At 39.8% G+C, this 24667-nt stretch overlaps 1 protein-coding gene across 2 annotated transcripts in view; it reads left to right on the forward strand.

Moving 5' to 3' along the window:
* Positions 1 to 15207, forward strand: part of ZNF217 (zinc finger protein 217) — a 28847-nt gene extending 13640 nt beyond the window's left edge. The window contains exons 2-6 of one of the 2 annotated variants that reach the window (XM_069804935.1): positions 1307 to 3094; positions 5296 to 5439; positions 6316 to 7908; positions 11666 to 11794; positions 13086 to 15207. In XM_069804935.1, coding sequence (XP_069661036.1) covers positions 1696 to 3094; positions 5296 to 5439; positions 6316 to 7908; positions 11666 to 11775 — 3246 coding nt within the window. In that variant the 5' untranslated portion in view covers positions 1307 to 1695 and the 3' untranslated portion in view covers positions 11776 to 11794; positions 13086 to 15207. The remainder of the gene's footprint in view (positions 1 to 1306; positions 3095 to 5295; positions 5440 to 6315; positions 7909 to 11665; positions 11795 to 13085) is intronic. The other variant, XM_069804942.1, reaches the window with a different exon arrangement.
* Positions 15208 to 24667: the final 9460 nt, after the last annotated feature.

The raw sequence follows: 24667 nt of genomic DNA on the forward strand, positions 1-24667 counted from the left end.
GGCTGAAATAAAGCAAAACATTTCTATTTTTTTCCAAATAAAAGCCAGGCAAAGATGGAAGTTAAGATGAACTTTAAACCCCTACTTTGCCCATACTGTCTTTTGCTATAAGAGCTATAGAGCATGTTGTGTTTTGAGGCATATTAATTCAAGTAACGTGAATCACTGGCCAGCTGTCTTTTATGAAATAATTTGCAAAAGTTTGAAGTTTGAGTCAAATTTTGAATGCATTCTTTTAATTAGATACTAATGTATTTGGAAATGCACCTCATCTCAAAATGATTCCTTTTCAATTTATGTGGTCTTGTATTAGTTTGGTAGAGTTTTCCTTTATCCAAAAATTTGATCAAGTGGAATCCTGAACTCCACAACACTGTAATTTGCCAGCCCAAAGAGTGGTGGCCAGTATTCCAGCTAGCAGACATTATAACTCTTACAGACTTAGAGATTTAAATTGGAGTTGTGATTAGCTATGTTTTAACCCTTTTTAATCTTGTGGAATCTTAAACCTTCCCTTTTGAGTATAATCAATAAAGCACTTTTTTTTTGCATGCAATTTGAAATTAGAAGCATTTCCTTTTTAAATGTAATAGTTGGCCTCTTGGCTGATTTAAATACTGGACTACTGTACGAGAAACAGTATCATTAGTTTATTTCAAACTTTGAGATGATCTAATTGTTACCACCCCAAAATTGTCACAGATTGTAAATCTGTGAATGATAGTAAAAGCTTTGAGTAGTGGTATTAGTGAATAGTTCTTAATACAAAGATTTGAACTGACGCTTACTGTGTACCAGAACTATGAAAACTAATTCCAAGCTGTCTAGTCTTGAGGGGGAGAAAAAAAAAAAAAGTCTTTTGCTCAACAGCCTTTAGAGAACAAAGTTTTACTGTGCCTCTAAACACTGGTTTCAGAGGTTCAAGGAAAGGTTACTTTGGCTTGCTGGATTTACTTGTTATGAATTCAGTAGTGTATGTATTGAAATATGGTTTCAGCAGCTTTATGTAACTGGCTAAGAGTAGGTTTAGAATAGATAGTAGACAAAGTATTGCTTTTATATAGCAATCTTAATACAGAAGCACAGCTAATGGAATACAGGGATGTTCAAGACCATACTATTTCAACTGTGGTAGGTAGAAAAGTGACCAGAGTGCCTTCCAGCTGTCCCTCATTGAGTATTTATTGAAAATACGCCTTCTGTGTTCAAAAGCATTCGATAGTTCTCTAGCCCTAATGTTTTCATTATTTGGGAGACAATACTTTTCTTTTGAAAAGTCTGACTGACTATTTTCTCTCTTCTCCAGGTGCTGGAATTCTTTGTGGCACTGAACTTGACCTTGAGTGTATTTTGCCCAATGCAACTATTTGAAATATTTGTACAAAAAAACTGAGTGCAACTGACTGTTTCTGCAGACTTGAAAAATCAGAAGAAATAGTTCAAAACCCCCTCATTCTGTCACTGAGAGAACCGATGGATACACTTGCAGTGATGTGTGAACACAGATAAAAACGAAAAAGAAATAATTTTTTGCTTGTGGAAAAAATCTTTTTTCTGGCAGAGTTTTTTTAGCTTAGCAGACTTGTAAGCACATGTTGGAGAACTTTACAAGTGTCCTTATTGTGATCAGTGAGCATCCCCAAAGAACTGAAACCTTACATTAAAACACGTAATAGGGAACAGAACGTAGGAAACATGCCAACTCAGCCTCTCTTGGCATACATGGATGGACCGGATGGAATAGCCAGTACCGTTGGTGCACAGATGGAGAATAATGATGCCTCAATGACAATAAAAGGAACAAACACAATTTCTTATAAAAGCTTGCAAGAAAAGTTTCTCATGCAAACTGAGGGATGCATGCCTCTGGACTGCATGTTTTGTGACGAGACTTTTAAACATCCTGAAGAACTTGGTAAGCATGTTTTAACTCAGCATAGGCCCACTCTTTGTGAACCGGCTGTCCTGCGTGTTGAAGCAGAGTATCTTAGTCCTCTAGATAAATGTAAAGTAAGAAAAAACTTGTCTTCACCAAACAATGAAAAGGACAGAGAAGAACTTAGTTGTGAAGTTTGTGGACAAACATTTGATGAGGCTTTTGATGTTGAGGCACACATGAAAAAGCATAAAGATTCTTTCACGTATTGGTGTAATGTATGTGGAAGAAGATTTAAAGAGCCATGGTTCCTCAAAAATCACATGAGAACGCATACTGGAAAGCCTGGTTCTAGAAACAAGCACCAACAAGGTTCTGAGAGCCCCATAACAATCAATGAGGTGGTGCAGGAGCACGTAACTGAAAATGTAACGTCACCTTACAAAATTTGTATGGTTTGTGGTTTCCTATTTCTCAATAAAGAGACTCTAATTGAGCATAGTAAAGTGCACACCAAAGAATCAGTACCCAGTGGTGAAAGCCCCCAAGTGACTGGTGAACCTAATGCAGAAGAAACATCTCGAAGAGATGAATTTTTGCGATTCTTGAACTTAAGACCAAACTTGGTTCCAGAAAATGACAAATCACAAAAACCTGTGAAGTGGATAGCTGAACTAGATCCTTTCAACACATATCAAGCATGGCAGCTGGCTACCAAAGGTAAAGTTGCAGTTGGCCATGGCCAAATTAAAGAACAAGGGCAAGAAGGAAGTACAGACAATGATGATTCATGTTCTGAGAAAGAAGATCTTGGTGAAATCTGGAATGCAACTAAAGGTAGCCAGACTGAAACTACAGGGAAGTCAAAAGTAAATAAAAACAGCAGTTACACAGGGAATGGTAACTTATCCCAAGACAAACTGAAACATCCCGGTGGTGAAGTGCCTTCTATGGAGATGGATTCTAAATTGTCCCAGAACAAAGAGAAACCAACACACTGTTCAGAGTGTGGTAAAGCCTTCAGAACATACCACCAGCTAGTCCTTCATTCCAGAGTACATAAGAGAGACAGGCGAACTGATGGAGAGACTTCGGCTGCTTCGAGGACATGCTGTGCTGATATAATTGCAACTCTGGATGAAAATGGAGCAGGAGAACGAATAGAAGGAGGCTCTGAAGATGGATCTGAAGATGGGCTTCCAGAAACACTTAATTTAGGTGAGTAGTATTTTGAGCATGTAAGTTTGAAATGGCTGTTACTGTATTGTTTAGGAACTCTTCAGAGCCAAAGAATCCATCTTGCCTTTCTCAGTTATCTTTTCAAAATTTGGCCAGAGATATGAAATGTTATGGTGGGGAAAAGGGAAGAGAGAAAAATGAGAGGGAAAGAAAGGTTCTGACACCACCATTTTGAGATCTTTGAAGTTGTGTTGGGCCTTCTTGCAGTTATGATTTGGGTTACTGAAATAATTGAAATACTTTTAATAACAATCAGCCTAGCAAAAAATCCCTGTTTACTTACCCCTTCTTTCTCTCTCCCTCTCTCTCTCTCATACCTGCAATAGCAAGGTTCTAGTTTTACTGGATGTTTTTGAGTGTTGCATATCCCTTCTTGTCCAGCACATGTTTTTACAAATAATATTTCTGAAGAAATTGTAGTCTTTTTTTTTTCCCCCTGCATCTTGTAAGAAAGGGCAGAAAATGTCCAGTGCTTGATACCAGCAGTTGTTAACATTCTGAGAAGTGAAGAATAATTCCAAAATTTTCTATCAAACTGCAGGTTCTGTTTCTTTTGGACGGTATGTAACTTGAAAGCCTAAATGTCAGAACCAGCAATTTTAAATTAGTTGCGTAAGGACATGCATGCAGGCTATTAATATGTGGACATCACGTATGTAAGAGAGGTATATATTTAACTCCTCTTCTTTGAAGGGTTGCTAACGATTCTCTTTGACAGAGTAGATAGGCTCAATTTCTGTGTTACCCAGGATTAACTCTGCATCTCACAGTGTCTTAGAAAAACAAGTGATACTGAATGATTCCTTAATTGAAAAAGATTGCATGTCTGGGGACAAAAAGGAATAGTAAAAAGTCTTCTAGCTAATCTAGCACGCTTGTGTGTGACATGCTTTGAGTCTGCATTTAAAGAACAGATACTTGCATAATCTCAAGAAAAGACACAACGTACAGAATGTCCTGGCACACACAACTGACTTTTCCATTTCTGGTAATGTGCAGCCCTTTATTTTGCCTCCAGTAACAAAGGAATGGAATTATTACCTAATGTTAACTTGCTTGTTTTGTTTTTCAGTGTCTTATCCTAACTACAACAGCTTTCATTGTGAGATGCTGAGTCATGCTTATTGAGACATTATCTGTTTGTTTAAAACAGCCATGGCTTGTCTTTAGCCATAGTTTAATCATACTTAGCATTTCCCGTATAGAAGCTTTCCAACACGTAGGAACTTCAGAGAACTGTTTTAAGCTATCTATTATGTATCTAATGTCTTGGTCAAGCAAAACATCTCCTTCCTTCTCTTCCCACTGTAGCTTTCTAGTCAGCTTTGACTTGGATGTTTTACTGAAGTTGTCTTGATGCTTTTTCAATTCAACCTGCCAGAGAAATCATGTTGATTTGAATGGTGTACTGTGTGTAAGCTTTTTCCCCCCTTTCCTGTTGGACATTATGCTGTACTTGCCGCCCTCCAGCGGTAACTACTGCTGCTTACACTTGGGTGGAACCAGTTTTTAACCTGTGAATTTGTTCCTTGAATACGTTTCACAGAGCTAGCAACCCCTGTCACTTTCCTACTCCCGTATTTGTCAAATCTTAAGCATCAATGCTTCTAGTGAACAAAGATTACTCATTAAATCTAAGGATGTTGTTATACAGGCATGGCACTCCATTGATTAGCACGTAAATAATAATAATAATGAAAATTCATCTTTCTCCTCGGCTTCCTTCCCCAAAACACCTTCCTGTGTTTTGCCATGGTGCGCAGAGCAGGTTTACAGTCTGAATCATCATGTTCACACTTACTAATTCAAGCACTCCCTTTAATAAAAGAAAACAGTTTATAATCTGTGTGAATTTTTGAGATGGGCTATTTTACATCAAGTTCCTGTAGGTCAGTAAAGAGTTTGTTTTTTTTCTTCAAGACCTAGTTTTGCATCTTGTTTGTTCTCTGGGGCTTCTTCATTGCAGTCACTAACCACAGTGTTACTTGACACAGACAGAAACCTTTTTAACTCTTTCACTCTTTGATTGCTAAGTGTGCAGCAGTACAGAACAAAAGATGCTCATAGACTGTAGGAGTTGACAACAGTTCATCTTTCTGTGCTTTTCCTTAAAAAACACAATTAAGATAGTTATAATTTTAAACGAGACTCCAAATTTGCATTTGCTCTTCGTAATATAGGTATATTTTCTCCCAAAGATAAAAATGAAGATGGTTTGGAAAGAGCAAAAGTTAAAAACCTTGGAGCCTCCAGAGAATGCAGCTATTGTGGAAAGTATTTTCGCTCAAATTATTACCTCAATATTCATCTCAGAACTCATACAGGTAAATGGGCTTCATCTTTGTGGGAGGGGAAGGAAGTTGTCTGAATCCAGTTGGATGGAATGTTTGGCTTTGCTTAAGAAAAACAGAAGTTGCCTTCAAAATCATTGATATTAAGAACAAAGTTTTCTCTAATGCTAAAAAAAAATAAATAATTCCAATTGAAATTTCTTAGAAGGAATTCTTTATATAAGTGCAAATTTTTTTAATAGGGCTAATTACATTAAGTACTGTTAAGAACACAATATATTTTAAAACTTTAATTCTTTCTGCTTTTAGCAGTCTAGCAAAAAGTTTTGGTGGTTTGGCTGGTTTTTTTAAATTTTATTTTATTTTTAAAAAAGCCTATTTCCCAAGTACTAAGTTGATAGTCTGCCAGTTGTTGCTACCTGGGAAAAAGCTATGTCTATTTTTCAGTTCAACTTTTTGTTTTCCATAGCCAGGCAAACTCTTCCTACTTCTGTTAATGTATGTCCCTGTTTCTTTTAAAACAGCTCTATTTATAGATGAACTGTAACATTCGTGTTGTTGAATAGCATACTTGTGGTATGATCAAGGGCTACAAATTGTTGGAGTTGACCCATAGTTATACTTATTGCTTATCTCTGCCAAACATATTGTCAGCTACCATCTCCTTACATAGCCAGTGTGTGGAAAATATCTTCACTGTAGCCAGAAGATGTCACTGTAGTTAGTAAAAGCAGTAAGATGATGTTTAAATGATTTAGATGAGTTTGGGAATTAGGACTATGTGGAAGGGGAAAGAAAAATCTATTTTACTGTTTTGCAGTCTACATTATTCCCTTGTCTTTAATTGTCCTTGTCAGGACTTCAAAACAAGTTGTATCAAACTTATTTACTGATGAAACTGTGTTTCAGGTGAAAAACCATACAAATGTGAATTCTGTGACTACGCAGCAGCACAGAAAACTTCACTGAGGTATCACTTAGAGAGGCATCACAAGGACAAGCAAGCTGATAGTGCAGCAGACGTGAAAAGTGACAGCAAAGTTTCATTACAGAGTCAGGAGACGGAGCTCTTGCTGGCTGCTGATGGTGCTCAAGAAACCAAAAATTCGAAGAGGCTTTTTGATTGTGCCAAAGATGCTGAGGGCTTCCGACCTACCAAGCAGCAAAAGGAAGTTCTGTCCCTGAACAATGCAATAGGCAGCACAGTCCTTTTAAAAATGAAAAATAATTCTAGGGAATTGAACAAAGGTTCTGTTTGTAACAGTTCAAATCAAATACACGAGAATGTGTCCGCTCCTTACCTGGAAAAACTAAAGGCTGAGAAGGAAACGAAGGAAGCTCAGCCCAGTGTTCCTCATAAAAGAGAGAGGCAGGCTTCTGTGACATCAGAGGGTGATGATGTCCAGTATGTTTGTGCTTTAAAAGATGGAAAAAATGTGAATGATGTGCGAGACTGCACTGAAAACTACAAACACAAACCTAGGGTGGACTGTCAAGAAAAGCCCTTGAACTTATCTATTGGGACTTCACAAGAATGTTCAGTGGTTTCAACCAGAGGCCTGCTAGCACCCAGCACCTGTCCATTTTGTACTTACAGAACATTTTACCCAGAAGTCCTAATGATGCACCAGAGGCTGATGCACAAATACAATCCTGACACCGTTAACAAAAATGGCTGTAGAAACAAGGCTCTAGCTAAAGCCAGACGCACTGGATGCCCTCCAGCTCTGCTTGGTAAAGATGTGCTTCCTCTGTCTTTTAATTCTAATAAAAGTAAGGCTTCCCCATCTACACAGCAAAAACTGTTGCAAGCGGGGAAAGCTAAACAATGTCACCCTCCACAGAACAAAGTCCCTCTCTTTTCAGTGACTGACTCAAGCAGCACAGCCCCGAGTAACCTCAAGTTTCATAAACAGCAAAGTAATATTGGAGCTCAGGCAAATAACTATAGACAACCTCAGCAAGAAATGCACTCCAGTTCCAGTATCTCTCCAGTATTGGACAGAGTAAAAAGATCTGAATCTAAAGTAAAAGCTCTAAGTGTCCCAGTGTCTCAATCTGGTCTAGTAAGCAGCAGTATGAATGGCCCTCTCGACTCTCACCTAAATGAATCTGCCTGGTCTTGTCATCGAGGAAGAGACTATCCTTGTAGTAAATCTGTGAGCAATGTAAATCTAGACTATGGTGAAACGTCTTCTAAACGAATGAAACCTAATCTGTTAGCTGTTGAGCATATTGACTCTCCAATGGCTAGTTACAGAAGATACGAAATGAGCAGATTTCGTGTTGCAAACAGATATGCAAATCTGCTACCTCAGGAATGTTCTCGCACCAAACCTGCATCCTCTGTTTTGCCAACCAAACAAGGGCTTCTGAATTCAGATGATGTTGATCCTCCTAATGTATTGACTGTTCTCAAACCTTATGAGCCGTATAGCTCTGGATCACTTTACAGTTCTTGTGGATCTAGCAATGGCCAAGTAACCAGCTCTACAGTAGAAGGTACTGTATCTCCTTCCTAGTTAAATGTCTTACACCATTACAAAGGAAGGTGAATGAAATATAAGTGTGTACCTACCTTGAAACAGAAAATAAAGTTGTACTTCACCAAGTCCAGTCAATGCTTGGATTTTAAATTTAAAATCCAGGTTCAGCAAACTCTGGCTTGGGGAATTAGGCATGAAAGGTCTGAATTTTAAAGAGGGATTTAAAGTTCCTCAAGTTCCCTCTCCCCCCCTGCCATGGGTCTCTGATAGCAAACATGTATTATTTGCTCATCAGGGTACTCCAGACATGCTAACTAATCCAGGATATGGAATGAGCCTTTCTGCTTAATATGCAAGAAGTCTTGGACCATCTGGAATATTAATAAAACCTCTTACAAAAAAAAAAAGCTATCATGGACAATTGTTCCCTTCAATTGCAGAAAAGAATGGATTACAAATCATAAAACTATGATTTAAATCTTATACCTCTGTTCATTGGGTTTTTATAATGTTTAGTTTTTATTGGGAACAGAATACTTTGGTAAATCAAAACAACGTATTTCTGCTCTTCTAATTATGGTGTCTCATTGCACTAAGTAGCAACGCTTTGTGGAAAATTCTGGGCCTGGCAGAGATAAATGTTTTGTGATGTATTTGGAAAACATTAGTACTTCTATGAAATACATGCTTTTTGTGTTTTATTCTTAGTCAACATTTTCAAAACTTAGCAGGAGGCCAAGATTAAAAGGTGCTAGGTGATATTTAAGCAGTTGTCTGACTATTTGTAGAAGATGGTATTTATGACTTTGAGCTGAGGTTAGTATGGACTTAGCTATAAATATAGGACTTTGACTTTTGAAATGAAGATCCTGTTATAAAAATGAATAGCGTGTGTGTGCTGTGTAGTCCTAAAGTCTCTGCTAAGTTCTTAAACTCTGTGAATACTCCCATTCTCTAGAAGCAGTAAGATTATTCTTCTGAAGTAGTCTGGGTTCATAACAAGCAGAGGTGTGTTACCTTAGGTCAGAGCAAACTGCAAAATGCTAAACCTGCATTTAGTTATGTGGCAAAAAATTTATTCGCTAACTCTGTTCTGGTTTTTGCTTGCTTGTTTTAAGGTTGTGGGCTTCATAAATATTCAGGCTTGCTAGTGGGTTATGGAAGGATGAAGGAAAGTGTTACAGTTCTGTTTCCAGTCTGGGTGGGGAGTGGATAAAGGAAAAGCCAGCATCACAGTTGACTCACTGAAGTGGTTGTGAAATGGAGTTAATTCCTAGTTTCATGAAGAGTGTTGTCTGTGTCCATGAACTGTACCATGAATTGCTATGAGGAATGTAAAATGGGCACTAGGTTATGCATAGAATGCAGAGGGATGGGCAGCAGGACAAAAGTTGTTGCTGTCTTTTGATTCCTAGTGATTTAAGAGAATGAAATACAGGTGGGGTTTTTTTCTGAGCACAGAAGTCATTCATGCAGTTGTGGAATTTACAGCATTTTGCAAGACTTTTTTTTTAAAGCAACGGTTGATGGCAGCTAAGAACTTAATATGTGATCTCAACATTTGGTGTCCTTAAGGACTAAATGATGTTAATTTGCACTGACTGAAGACTTGTGCGTCATGACATTGCTATCTGTTGAGCAGATAGAACATTCAGGATTTTGAGTGAATGCTCTTGTTGTTTTATAAAACTCTCTTAATTTCCATGAAAACAGGAAGGGGAAAGTTAAAAAGTCTTGCAGCTTCAGCGAGCTAGATGGGTAGTCTGTACCCCAAGGACTAGATGGTGGGCAGTCTCTTGCTCCTTGGGATCCAGCATTAGTGTATGCTGGGGATAAGGAAATTCTCTTATTTTGCCAGTAGTCTTAGTGAGGTTAGCCTATTGAAGTAGCAGTTGATGCAATACTATTTTTAAACAATAACTTCATTGGAATCCACCTTGTTCTTCTGAAAGCTCCACCTGTCTGCCAGAAAAATCTCTGTGGTAGGCTTTTCTTCCTCTTTGGTACGAGCCTGGAGACAGTGGCCTGTAGTCAAGAACTTTCTACTGGTTTTTGTTATTTAGAGCTCTCAAAATTATGGCTGCAACTAATTTGACAGTATTGTTGTCATGGAAATAAAGATTTCATTGTTTGTTACACAGTGCTGTCTCAGGGCAACAAAAGCAACTTTTAATGGCTGTTACCTACATTGGAAAGACTTGTGAAACAAGACCCCCTATATGGGTTTTCTTAGCAACTTCAATAAAAGCCCTGTGCAATATGTAGGTTTTTAAGGCTAACTCCCTAGTTTTCCAACCATTCTGCCTAGAAGTACCCAGCCCAAACCTTGATAGTTGTTTGAGAGGGTATAGGGTAGCAGACAGGCAAACTTCTCGGTATTTGAGTTTTAATGTGGGTGGAGCCAGTGAAGATGAACATTTCTGCAAATTCTGTTCTTTTTGTTAAAAAGCTGAAGTACAATTGTTTGTCTAAGAGTTGCAACTCCTCAGAGATGTATTTTGTAAGATATCATATGCAAAGTACTGCAGGTGTAGACCTGCAGGTTTCTGTAGTCTTTTATAATATCACCAGAGTTCAATAAAAACATGATGTCAAAACCTTTTTTAAGGGCCTGTGTGCCTTGTGGCAGCGTTATTTAGGTCCTCTATGAACATGTTATGTCGCATGTTAAATGCTGGATCAAGTTGTCATGAGAATATGTTCCACTTGGCAAACTTGATTAAAGCATGATGCCTTCCGTTATTGCTTGTAAGCTCTGCCATTCTGTGTTGCCCTGAAGAGACAGAAACATTCTGAAACCACTCAGTTTGTGTTATTTTCAAATTAGTTGCCTTTGCAATGGCAACATGCTATCAAGGATAACCTGTTGGCTGATTGATCTGGCAGAGGCTGCAAATTAAAGACAATTGCTCATGACACACTCCAATGGCTTTGTACATTCTGTTGAAATATTAATTTAGCTTTGCCATTTTAATTTAATTAAAGCTTGCTAGGTTTTTTCAATGCTGCATTTAAAGCTTTCATGGAATATGGATGGCAGTTGGGCTTTTTGTATCCTGTGGGAGTAATGATTCTTGACTTTTTTCCTTAATTTTATGAAGTGTTTTTGACTGCTTGCTTAAGCTAATAAGACTTAATATGGAACAGGCATTGATTTCACATATATAAATCTGAATTAATGGTCTTGGATAAACATAAAATTACCTGTATACTAGACTGAAAATTGCTTAACAAAGGTCTTCAAGTAAATGCATATTAACACCCTTTGCAGTGTCACAATTGCCATATAATCTATGATGACAATAATGTAGTATACCTGTTTTTCCTCTCAAATACTCATATTCAAAATTTCAATTTTCAAACAAATACAGAAACTGGGTATGTAGGCATCATGCTATAGAATGTACTGCAGCACTTAAACCTTCTTAAAGTGAAGCCTGCTGTATGATGAGTTAAGCAAGGAAATTTCTTTCTTGCAAATGAAATGAGCAAAATCTGGAGAGATGGACATCACGTGTATACAGCTTAGAACAAAGTTGTTAAATTAATACTTTTAGTTCTCCTTGTACTTTTTCTGGATACTGAATTTCATATAACCTTTTAATAGGACTAGGAATATCTATTTTCTTGGGCCCTGCTCATGAGATGATTTGTGGTAGCATCTGTGGTATGCTGGGATTCTGGATGCTGACGTAGACCTGCTCATAATTGAATGTTTGACCAATTAGATTAGCAGGAAATAATTCTAACTCCTCTAAATTAATTTTTGTCAGGAAAGAGATCAGTGTCATACCAACACTTATCTAGCAGCGTGCTGCAAAAGCGAAGTTATGAAAGCTTCATTGGTAATGCACACTTTCGACCAAGTGACAAGAAGACTTAATCGTTTACTTCAAGAAACGGTAAACAAGCCTTTTGAACTAATTGTTACTTAAATGTTGCATTATGTACTCGTAGCATCAAAGGTTGCTGCATAGCATGATGAGAGGTTATGAAAGTCTGAACCACAACAGCTGAAAATACAAACTCCCCCTCTCTTACAAAGTCAGCCAAATACTGGTGTAGCAGCATTAGTTATTTTGAATAGTGGTAATGGCTTGCATAAAAAGTATATAGGTGCTGCTTTTCTAAAAGAGATGGAAGGGCTAACAATAGATAAATATATTAATCAGTTATAATACCAGTGGGAAGTGTTCAACGAAAGGGCTTTCCCCTTAAGTCAGTACTTGGTGGTGGGGAAACATTGTGTGGAGAACTAGAAATGAGACCAAGTGCCTCTTATCACAGTTCATGAATCCTACGAGAGGTTATGTTGGTTAATCCTTCCTGAAAATGTGTAGATGTTACTCACTTTACAACTTCTGAAGATTGCCTCAAACAAGATGACTTTTCTTGGTGGATTATTTCATGGGGAAGTAAGGGTTTCCTGATAACTCCTTGACAGTTTATCTTTGTGTACTGGAGAGGTTATTCCAAATAGTTTTTCCTTTGTTTGACTGAGGGGTGGGTGTAGCCTCTTAGGGAAACAGGTCAAGTGAAAAGAATTAGCTTGGTGTTCTGAATTCCCGTGCTTCATCTCTTCAGTTCTGTAGCTGTGTCTCAGAACTTAACAACCCCATTGTGTTTGCAACATTCTTAGCTGCTAAGGAGATAAGTACTCCATAAGACTATAAATAAATATATCTGTATGCTTTTTCCAAACCCAGAGCTGCAGATAATTTTCCTCATTCAAATTTGAGGAGAGTGTCTTGAATGGTATAGCACCTGGGCCAGCACGTACTATTTTATGGAAAGATTTGACATATCTGGGGAGCAGAGCTATCTGATGTCTAGTTGGCAGCTTTTAAAATACTTCATTTCTTGATATTCTTCTAATCTTACTGCTTTTATTGTCCCTTTACTAGACATAATTTTGTCTAGTTCTTGTTAAAGCTAACTCAATTTCCTGCCTGTATTTCTACTTGGGGCTTGAGTATCTTCGAAAGTAGACTTGATTGCCACCTTTTATTTGGCTAATATAAGACACAGACCTTATATGACGATATAAATTTCTAAATACACTTATACAAGGGTGTGGAAGAAATTCGCTTTATGTTTTGAAGATACTCCTCACAACAAAATGTGTTGTACTATTTTATAGTTGTATACCACAAAACTATATTTTTTCTTCTTTTCCCCCCCCCCCCCCCCCAGGTCTAAGGACACAAGCGCATGTTCTATGGAGTTATACCTGCAGTTCATCCCTTGAAGAAAAATGAATGGTGAAAGCTACTGAACTAAGCTGTGATTGTACTGTTTATAGAAACACTACAGTTTTATAATACTGGTTCTGTTAACATTTTTTACCAAATAGCCATAAAAAGTAGTCTAAACAATTGGTTTATGAAGGTGTGTGGAGAATGTATATCTTGACATTGACTTTTGAGTATTTTTCATTAGAATTAATTGACCAAATATTAGGTAGGAATTATATTTTTACATACTTGAGCGCTGCTGAAGAGTTTCTCTTTGAAAGAATATATAAACATTGCACCTCAGGTAAACTGTAAATACTGAAGTTGAAATCCTGTTGGCTTAATGCTCCTTTTTCATAAAGGTGAAAGTTTCTCATCTGTCTTTTTTTTCTGTTGAACTATGTTAGTTTTTCAAAACAAGTTCCAAATAAACTGTCTGAAACTGTCCAGTTTATAAATGTTGTGAACATCAAAGCAACGGTGCTGACATTATGCTGATCTGCCTTGTATGTGTTAAGACCACAATGTGTTGGAGGGATCTGTTTCCCTGGGGTTGTTTCCAGCATATTTTTAAATGCAAGGATGAGGCAATACTTGACATTTGGATTTCAGTGTGGCATTCCTGAAATACGGTTGGATTCTTCTCTTGGCATTGGTTGCTGTTCTTCAGAGAAGCCTCTTAAACATCTCTACCAACATACAAACTTTTACAGCAGAAAATACCTAGGACTTGCATGAGAAACAATACTAATCTAAATGTTTCAAATGTTTAGTTTTGTACAAAAATCAATACAGTTACATTTAGAGGAAAACTACTTTGCACCTTTGTCCAAACTGTAAAGTCACAAACAGACAGACTTGCAATATGAATATGGGATCTACAGACTTCAAAAGGGATGTGGCTATGGTGTAGCCTGCTTGACTGTGCTTGGAAGCTTCTTGATGTCGAGTTTTAGCATCTACTGGGTGTTTAAAATAAGTGAGAAATAACCTGTAAATGGGAGAATGTCTCCTTTTATTTTTTTGTGAAGACAACAAGAGTTTTTTCTAATGCACATGCAGTTTAATTTTTGTAAAGGGAAGATGGCCAGTTACCAGCCAGTAAAGCAGAATTGTTGCATACTTCGACCTGCGTTCCTAGTTGCTTCTCATAAAGCCTGTAGTTAAGACTTAATTTCTTCTGTACCTGGCTTTGACTTCCATATATTTTAGTAAAACAAAAATGAAAAATTTTGCACTGTTCGTTTTGCTCTCTTCCCTCATACAGCAAATGTAAAATAGCAAAACCTAGAAACTCTTGTTTTTTCATTATGCAACTTGAGATGTTCCAGTTGTATGTCTTAGTTCCTGTATATGGGACCTATTTTTAATGTTTCTGTAAACTGGCGATGTAATGAAGTGCTGTGTATCAGGAAATTGTACACTATTTACCTTTTTTCCTGTTCATAAGCTGAGCCATATGTACATAATCTAGATTTTTGTTTTCCTAGTTTTGCACTTTTATAGCCTATTTTTTGAAGATGAATTCACTTGGAAAATGGTTAATCTATTTTTTTGCGTGATCTTTCAATGAGTCTTATAGAATGCATGCTGTAACTATCATCTGTGTACCTTACGGGGTTCTGTGATTAAAATGTATGGGGCTGATTTTTAAGATGTTTCAGCAAACAGATCTAAGACTTATTTGGTTTTAATCTCCCTTCATGCTGGTACAGTTTCCCTCAAGGCTTTTTCTGGTCGGTATCTTGGGGTTGGAATGGAAAAATGGACATGAAGACTCTATCCCGTGGCAGCACAGCCCTGTACTTCAGAATACACTTTGCCCATCAGTATTAACTATTGGGATACTACTGGTTTTGTATGTTTCTTTGGAAATAACAGTGCATATATAGAGGTACAAATTGTTGATTTTTTTTTTTGTTTATGTATTTATTTCATTCCATTTTGGTTTATTTTAATTGTTGAAACCGGAAGTTGTCAAGCAGTAGGCACACATTACTCATTTAATTTATGACATATTTCACTTTAGTTGAGTATATTATTACATGTGGATGTAAATATAGACTTGGTGTTTTGCAAAACTGGTTTCTGTGTCTTGCTTTTAAAGCTTAAAATGAGTTGCCTGGAATTTCATATTCACTTGACCGTTTGTCATACTCGCACGGCTGGGGGAGCGGGAGAAGGAGAACCTGCCAACAACCAAAACCAAATTCATGCCCTGTTCGGTTGCTTATATGAAAATATTCAGCCGCTTCCCAGAAAATCCATCTGTGAGGCTTAAGAGGAAAACTCTTAAAACAGAAGAAACCTTTTGTTTCTTCTCTTTCAGTTATTTTCCTTCAAGAGAGGAAATTGAGTTATTGTATGGGTTTTTTTGTGGTAATAACATTATGAGGAGAGCATGTTGGTTTGGTTGTGCGGGTTTTTTTGGTTTTTTTTTTTTTGGTGAGATTTCAGAATTTGTATGGGCTTAAACTGTTTTTGAAACCAAATATGTTCTGAAAAATTTCTAGGTCTGATGTGTTCTTGGAACTTGACTGAGGTGTCAGACTTCACCAACACCTCTGACCATATCTCAAAACTAGATTATGAGCTTTGAAGACAGCTTGAAAAGACTTGTCAAAGGCAACTCGTCCTCGAGAGAAAGGGAGCTCATCAGATGAGATCCCCAACATACCTCAACCGCACTTAAGCGCACTTACATGAGTGACCACAGCCTCATTGACATCACAGGTTAAGCTTTTGATTCCTCTACTAGGCTGGCACTTGTTGCCGTGATAAGGCTTGTAGATTAGACTAGTTTCTTGACTTTAAGTAAAAGCAGTGCTGCTGGGGAGGATAAAAGCTTCCAAGTGTGAGAGCTTAAGAACAAAATGATGCAGTGTGTGGATCTGTCACTTGCTTTAGAAATAACAAGTTTGTACAGTGCCTGTGGTGCACCCACGAGGGGTCCTGGAGTCTTGCTACTGATGGCGTTCAGCTGGGCTTAGGGTAACATTCTGTGCAGTGCTTAATGACAACAGGGTTAGATGGTACAGGAAGCAAGTGTGAGCTTTGCAAGTCATCTTTACTATTAACCATGGCTTTCCTTTGGTTGTTCTTAGGAGTGCTAAGTGTCCTTTTTGCCTTTAGTTTCAGATAAGCTAGACTGACTTGGAGACAATAGATGTGTGCTCACTAACTGACTGAGAGGGAGGCATTAAAGATACGGAACCAGTACAAGGATATTCAGCTGAAGGTTGAAAAGTCTTTTTGTCTTCAAGTCTATTGCATCTTCAGTGTGGGATTTTGGAGGTGGGTTTTTTTCAGTGCTACCACATCTCTTTTGTCATATGATTGGTTCCTCAGTTGTCAGCTACATTAATACTGCTAAAACTTTCCCCCTGCCCCACTGCTTTGAAGTAAATGTTATTCCCAGTCTAAGCTGGGTTAATGGAAAGGTTTGAGATTCTCTTTGTGGGGAAGGCCAAAACAAAAAAGAAATGGAGTCAGTGAATAAAGTTCAGGTGTCTTTTCACTGTTAGTGTTGATAAAGCTACTCTAGTTAGGGGGTTGGCGAGATGTGCTCCTGACTCCATGGTCTGCTCTGGTTTCTATCCCCCTCATGCCAGTGAAGCCCTGTGATAACTGGTTTGCACAGTAACCTGCAGAGTGCCAGGTTCTGTTTGTTGCCTCCAAGCAGAGTATCAGAGGACTTCAAGTACTGTCTAAAACGCTGGAAGGCATAACTAAAATAGTGTTACTTTACAGTGACTGTAAGTGTTCAGATCACCATTATAAACACTTGTTTGAGGGATCTTCCTCATATGCTTTTAATAAATTACCAGTTGAGATACATAGACCACTGTACGTCTTGAAATTATGAAGAAGCAACACTCGTTTTCTTTTATGAAGAAGATGTAATATTAAATCACAAAACAGTTTCTTCTTCCCCTTTGTGAAAGAGGAAAATATGCAAGTGCGTTACTGAGCAGATTTCTCTGTTCATTTGCACACACTTGAGAAAAGTGCATTTAATTAGGATTAGCAAGTCTCTAAATTGCAGATGGTTCTCAGGGGAAAAAATAGTTATGAGTACATTCATGACATTAAAATCAGTACATTTAATTCAATTTCATCTTAATATTAATTCATAACATCTAAAGTAGTAGTTCCTACAGAAGATATTCATATGACTTAGGATTACTGGGGAAAATGAGATCTGGCATTTCCAAACATGCTACAGCATGATTACTATGTGTAATTATGCAGATTGACTAACTACATGCTAATTACAAGAGTGCCCATTTTGACATGTATTGTTATCTGTAACAAGGGTCAGTTCCATGGTATGCAGTTTTATTTAGTTGGGAGTTCATTATTAATAGGTATGTGAAATATTGCAAGAATTGGTAGCTAATAGTAGCTGTTGCAGCATAATTCCAGAGAGAAGGTTGCTGTGTTGAGCATAGTATTGCGAAACGAGAAATGCTCTGGTTTGACACTTTTCAGACTGCCATGCTGGCCTCTGTTCTGACCACAGACCTGTAAGTATGCCATCTCCTCCTTTAAAGAGTTAAATGTAAAAGTGTGGTATCTCCCCGGATCATCCATTCTTAATTTTATTATTGCCTCTGGTTGAACTGAGCCTGACCTGCTTAGGGCTTTATATTCCTTCTGTATATTTTGTATGAAAGCAAAGCAACGTCCTTAGCTTTGGACCAAGCAGGATCTTTCTGCAGGATAGTGAAGCTTGGCACTGGGGAACTCTGGATTTTGGCGACACCTCGCCCTCTTTAGAATTTTGCTCCCTTGGTTTCCACTGAGGTTATCCCTAGCTCCCTACATGCAGAATATCATCGCTGCCGGCTTCCAGGTTGAGCTGGGCTCTGTAGCCTCCAGGAGTTCGCCTCTTCTGTTGTTTAACGCTTCACAAAGGTGTCTCGGCTTCTGTAGGACGGGGGAAGGTTGTTACCTCCAGTCTGCGTGTGGAGCACTTCGAAAGAGTCATCGTTGCTCCACTCGCTCACTCTTATTACTGGGGGAAGCTCTAGGGTGGGCAAAGGGGTGGCTTTCAGCAGCATCTTGATCAGGCGATGTTGCAGAGAGGGCAATCGCAGCATCGCGTTTCGAGGGCTTAGCGTGGGTTTGGGCATTAGATGGCGATGTTAGCAAAGAAGAGCCACCTGGAACAGGCTGAAGGAGGAGACGAGCCGTGCAGAGACAGACCAGCTCGCTGTGCGAAAGGTGCTGTGTATCTTAAGGCCAAGTTTACTTTAGATTCCTAAATTATTTAGCAATTGCATGAAAGTAGATCAAAATAAAACAAAAACACGGCTGCCCCAGAATAGACCATACATGCAGAAAGGTGTTGACCTATTTAAATAATCCGTGGAGCAGAAATCGTGGTACAACCAGAAAACTTCACCGACAAGTGAGATGAACCAAGAGAAATCTGTAGATACAGAAACATTATCTCCGATTTTCTCTTCTCACCCTATCAATATTTACTGAAATGTGTTGCTACAGAGCAGATTTAGAGTGCAGTTTAGCTGCTGGCTACCATTATTTCTGACTGCTCAACATTTTATGATTAATTAAATGATGCATTTTACAGTGCGGTACACATCACTATGAGACAGACATTTCCCTGCGTGAATCTTAGGTACAAAACTATTTGCAGGAGAAGATCTGGTCTAATAAAGAATTATGGAACACTTTGGCATTTAAAACTCATTTTACACATATAAAATGTTTTCATTAATCCTCTCTGAAAGTCATGACCCAATTACAGATTTTTCCTCTTGTTGAATAATTACTTGCAAAGAACCTTTCTGCGATTTCATCCCTCCATCTTTGGTGCAGTTTATTGGAACAATTGGTAAATAGTGAACAATAGAAGCCTGCGTTACCTGCGTGAGCTGTGGAAACGACAAACTTCTTGCATTTCTGCTAATTCTGGAAAATAAGGAAATAGTTTTCACTTAAAGCAAAAAATGCCCCCTCTTATCAAATTTTAAAAAAGTTGACATTTTGTCACAAAATATGTTATTTCAGTTTAGGGTACTTCTGAATTTTTAATATATATATGTTCTCAAAAATCTAATTAAACATTGCTAAATAAAGTCATTCTGAGCTAACTGAATGAAATTTTAATGTCAAAGTTGAGTATAAATAGTTTGGGAAAAGAGAAGATCAGAACAACTGAGTGAAATTGTAATTAATACCAAAATACATTTTCATCAAACTTGCTTTTTTTTTTTCCTCCTGTGTTCCTCCAACTACCTCTCACCAAAACCTCTAGAAACCCCCCAGCTTTTCAGCCAGCAGGCCAAGGTATTTTGTATACCTGCTTACAGGTTTCTGTTCTCAGTTAAATGAGGAGAAATGGCTCTGCACTTCAGTTATCTTTACTGTCCAGATAACATTTTTTTCAGGCTCAATTTTTTGGTAAACATGAGTGCAAATAACAACTTAATGGAAATACCTTCCCAATTTACTTCTCAATGTTAGCATCGTGCGTTTGCTCAGTGGGTTCCACAAAGTCAGATCAGGATGAGATTTAGCACTTCTTAATTTCTGTTTTTTTCTGATTTACCTTCAGCATTGTGTTTGAGTTTTTATTGCTTGTCTCTCTCTCCCTCTGCTTGAGGTTAAAAGGTAATTGAACTCAGCATTTCTGTTCAAATTGGGTCTTGTAAAAGCCTCTTTTAGCAGAACCTGAATCTGGGCCTTTGACATTTTGACAGAATCTGTTTTCAGGTTGAAAATTTTCTTTCCCCATAAGAAAGTTGGTTGTTTTCTGTTCGTCTCAAAAGCCTGAGCTGATCATCTCTAAAGCATTAGCACAATTGCTTACAGATGGACTTTTTATATAAAAAAAGCGATTTCCGCCTTCTGTAGTCTAGCATTATTGCTGTTTTCCTAAGCTCAGGGGCTTCTCATTTTGTTAATTTAACCTGAGTGCATGCTGGGATGAGTTTATCCAGAGCTATTGATATTTCATTAGTTACTTCAGAAAAACAAGCAAACAAAATTCTCAAGTGCTTGTAATGCTGTTCAGTTCTTGTCAGCTAAATGGGAATACTTGAATGTCCTGGTACAATAAATGTTTTGGCTTTGGCTTTGGCTTTTTGGGTTTTTTACTTGTCAGCAATCTTTGGCACTGGAATTATAAAGCCTGGTCTCAGGAATCCTTGATCACACCTGAATTGCACCATGCTACTGACCTGCATATTCAAAAAGCCTGGTTCAGTGAATTTAGTTGAGAAGGCTTTAAAAATAAAGATCAGGGCTAGTCTACCAGCAAAAAGGACTTTTGGTAACTGAGGAACTGTAGCTGTATTTGCATCATTATAAATTAAAGCTGAGTATTAATGTAAAACTAGCATCAATTTTTTAAAAAAAGAAACTTCATATTTAAGGTATAGTTCTCTGGACAATATTCCTTTTATGTAATTTAATGCTTCCTTTGCAGTAGCACCTGAAATGTCCAACCTCAGCATGGCAGCCCTGCTCTGTCTGGTCGCTGTAGGAACAACCAGTAGGCCAGAGTCTCTCCAAAATTTCAAAGGCGGTGTTCATCGCCACATCTATTCAAAGTCACTAAATATGTTACAGCCATAAAAGCATAATTTCACCAGCAAAAGTGTGTCTTTTCTGTACTAAAAATGTTGTAAATACCTTTCAAGTGACAGTACCATTGCAATAAATATTTTCAGCGTAGGCAGTCTTTGTTTCCCAAATGCTCTTCTTACTGTTGAGCTTTATCTGATCATCTCTGCAACAAGCCTCCTCCTCCCTCGCTTGGGCCCTTTAGACGCGAGATGCACTTAATATTTTAGGGACTTAGGTGTATTTTGCAGGAGAACCAGAGGAGATATCAAAGCACTTAGCCTGGATTACTGTTTGGGCTGCAGAAAACTCTGCCAAAGTCCTAAATTTTACAAAATGGAGTGGTTTGGACCTTGCTCCACAAGGCTGCAGGGGTCTGACGTGCTGAGGTTAAAATAAAGGCGGTATTTGAACTGTGTTTCCCCAAAGCACGGCTTGGTTAAGAACTCCTTTAGGGCATGTGGCTGGTGTTTAAAGTACCACACAGTCCCGGGGCAGTGGGGAGCTGGGTATCTACCGACAGCTCTCACCCTGTTTTGTGCCGCCTTTATCTACCACTGTATCCTCATATTGACTGAATCCCCTATGAGCACGTCCCTTTTTCTGCTTACTCATTTACGGTGCCAAGTGTGCTGCTGATCGTCAAAGAACACGGCATGTGAGAAAACATCGTTTGAGGAGGACCACGTTCAGTCCTCACGTGCGCGTAGCCTAAATTTTGCTGCGTATATTTGGTGTGGCTGGTTATTTCTACCTGCCGTGATAAAAGCCTGGCCCCACGCGCGACTGCCAACACCAGCGCACCCCTGGTCCCCGTGGGATCTGGTGGATGGAGGAGGAGGAGAGGATCTCCCAGCTCTTCGCCCTGGGTGCAGTGAGCGCCGGCAGCTGGGATGTCTGTGTGGGCTGTGTCCTGGGAGGATCCCCATCATCGTCCTCAGGACCTCGACTCCCTCCTGTGAACAAGGAAAGATCCACCCAGTAGTGGGGAGCAACTAGATACAACCTGAACTTTTGTACTTTCTTTTGGATTGTTTTTCTCATGATATTTGTTGCTTTTCTGTCCATGAAGGCTGTTTCCTTTGCAGCCTTCCCTGTCCTCAGCCTGAGGTCTGGAGCCCAGTTAAAAGCTCAGTTTGCTCCAGAATCTCCTCTGAGCTGGGGCTGAGGAGTCAGCATGAACCAGGAACAGATGCTGAGCGTATTTAGGGTAGGCTTTTGTTCCTCTAAACTTTTGTTTTCCCAACCATATATCTTCCTAATAAACTGCCCTGAGTGACATCAACCTCTCAAGCCGCTGTGCTGGGTGCGGTGTGCTCAGCAGCCGTGCCCCAGGCTGACTCGGGAACGTGTGGCATCAGCCATGTGCAAACTCCCAGGAAAGTTCAGTCCATGCTCCGGTGTAAGTGATGGACCCACGCAGAAATGTCCCCAGCCCGGGTACCCCCTCGCCCTTGGATGAAGGGGATCGGGGTGGTGAACGGGGCTGTCTGTGAAGGGCGGCCAGCTCGGGTGGCTCTTTTGTGCTTTTAAATTTCAGAGGAAAGAGTGGATCCTTCCCATTTTGTGGTGTCTCAGGAAGGTGAGCCGGATAATCCCACTCCTGGCGTGGCAAACCCCAGCCCTGGGTCCCAGGCTCACCTCTCCTGCCTCCCACACACTTGGTGATGTCCCACTTGAAGTCCTTTGTACCATGACCTTGGTGCCCTTCTGGAGCTAACCAATCTCTCCTTAGTACCCGGACTTCACTGTCAGACCAGCTATTTAAATTGTAAAACATTCAGCAAAGGTAGAAGGTAGACAGAATTAAATTTATTCCTGAATTGTTGAATAATGTAATATTCGTGTTGTACATAAAAGAATCACAAACCACCCAGCCTGATTTTCCTATGAAAACATTTAACTTTTATTAAATCAAGACAGTTTTAAGGAGCAGCAAAAAATGAAAGCAAAAACAACAACTGAACCAGCTTTCAAAGTTGCCCTGTAGCCAAAACATCCATCTGAGAAGCTGAAGGGTTGATTTTATTTGTTTGTTTGTTCTTCTGCTGGAGTGTATCACCAATAATTAAAAAAAAAAAAAAAAAAAAAAAAAAAAGATACAAGTTCAAACCCTTGGAATAAATTAGAGCAGTCTCTTAAGCCTGCTGAGAGCTGCCTACAACTGGTTTGGCAGTCTCCATCAATAGGGGAATGCTGGAGCATGGGTAGGCGCTTGATCCTGCCCAGTCCTGATCCTGCCCAGTCCCGATCCTGCCCAGCCGGCTGGACCCGGGGCTCTGGGACAGAGGGGACCTGGCCCCTTGCAGACCACGGTTTTGGCCCCGCAGCCTTTCGGGGTGGCGTGGGCCAGCAGCCGTGTGCAAGGGCACGAGGTGAAAACACGCTCAAGTGTCGCGTGTATTGCTGCTTTGTGGAGTCGCTAAAATATTCGGGGTCAACGCCTGTGCGCCTTGCAGGTGAGACTCCCTTCAGGCCAGGATTTGGCCCTGTACCTATAAAACATGCCTAAACCATTAACTGTTCTTCCCAGGAAAGTGGCAGAGGACCCTGCGTGCTGGAGTTAAGTCAGAAAGGCTAGACAAAGCCCTGGGGAGCGGTCTGCGGGGAACAAACCTGTATTGGCAGACAGCAAGATAAATTGGATGATCTAATAGTCCTTTTCCATCTCTAAGTTTTATGATTCATTTGTTATTTTAGCCATCTATATATATTTTTTATTTTACCCTAGAGGGGTTTCTTGAAATGTGTGCAATATATTCCTTTTAAAAAAAAAAAAAAACCAAACCACTTAAAAAAAAAAAAAGTCAGCATTGCAGGATCCAAGGCACTGTCTTGTAAGTGTAGTCGCTAACGAACTACCCGGTCGGTGTGTAGAAGTTGAAGGGTGGCCGGTGCAGGTCAGCCGTGGGTGCGGGACGCTCACACCCAGGAGCGGCTGGTGGGGCGAGGAGGGCGCAGCGCCTTTCGTCGGCTTTGGCTCTGCGCGATGGGGCTGGGCGGTTGAAGCAGGGACGGGTGCTGCCCTGCTGTCCCCTGTCCTCCGTGCCAGGCTGGAAAGACCCCGAGGGGTGCTTGGGAAAGGCGGGAGGTTTAGAGGAAATCGGAGAAGTGCGACGGCGGGGCGGGGGAACGCATCCGGCGCTTTCCTCCCCTCTGGTCTCCCTACCACAGGTTGGGGACACCTGCCCTCTCCTTCAGGGACCGGAGAGCACGTGGGTGGGATGGAGAAGCTGGATGCTCTGCCCTCGGGACTGCGGCCACGCAGCCGGCCGGGCTGACTCGAGGTGGGCTCGACAGTTCATCACGGCGAGCAAGAGCGGCGGCAATTAAGCATGGCTAACAGGTGATACTGTACCCATCAAAATTTAATGAGTACAAGTCTGGGGAATCTCTGCCACGGAGAGCTTTGACTCATCGGCAGTAAATAACCCATCCTGGCCGGGCCGGCGTGCGCTGCCGCACTTGGGCGCGTGACACATCGCCCGGCTTGGGGGGGACGTTACGGGGGACGAGGGAGTGCTTAGGGAAACTAAGTGTTAAACAGAGCCATCCGTCTGAGGTGGAGCTCTTGAGAGAAGGGTGTTTGGTATCTCAATCATGCCTGGTTTATGGCTAGCGAGCCTTGAATTTGTGTGACAGCAGCCCAATGCCTCGCTGTAGATTACACCATAAATAACGCAGGCATGGAGTGGTCAGAGGAGGGAAAGAAAAAGATCTGTAGAAACAAATGCACGGTGGTGTAGTTGGATTTCTTTTTTTCTTTTGCTTATTTTAAGTGATTATTATTTAAGGGAAAGGAGGCTGCTAGAAATCGTTCGTGAGTTTTACTGAAACAGGCACATTCCTGTGGTTTTTTTTGTTGTTTTTTTTTTTTTTTTTTTTTTTTACTCCCACAGCCTCTCCAGGTCAGTCTTTTTCTTTCTCTACAGAGAAAGAAAGGGGAAA

Source organism: Haliaeetus albicilla, chromosome 2, assembly GCF_947461875.1.
Source record: "Haliaeetus albicilla chromosome 2, bHalAlb1.1, whole genome shotgun sequence".
NCBI classification, from domain to species: domain Eukaryota; kingdom Metazoa; phylum Chordata; class Aves; order Accipitriformes; family Accipitridae; genus Haliaeetus; species Haliaeetus albicilla.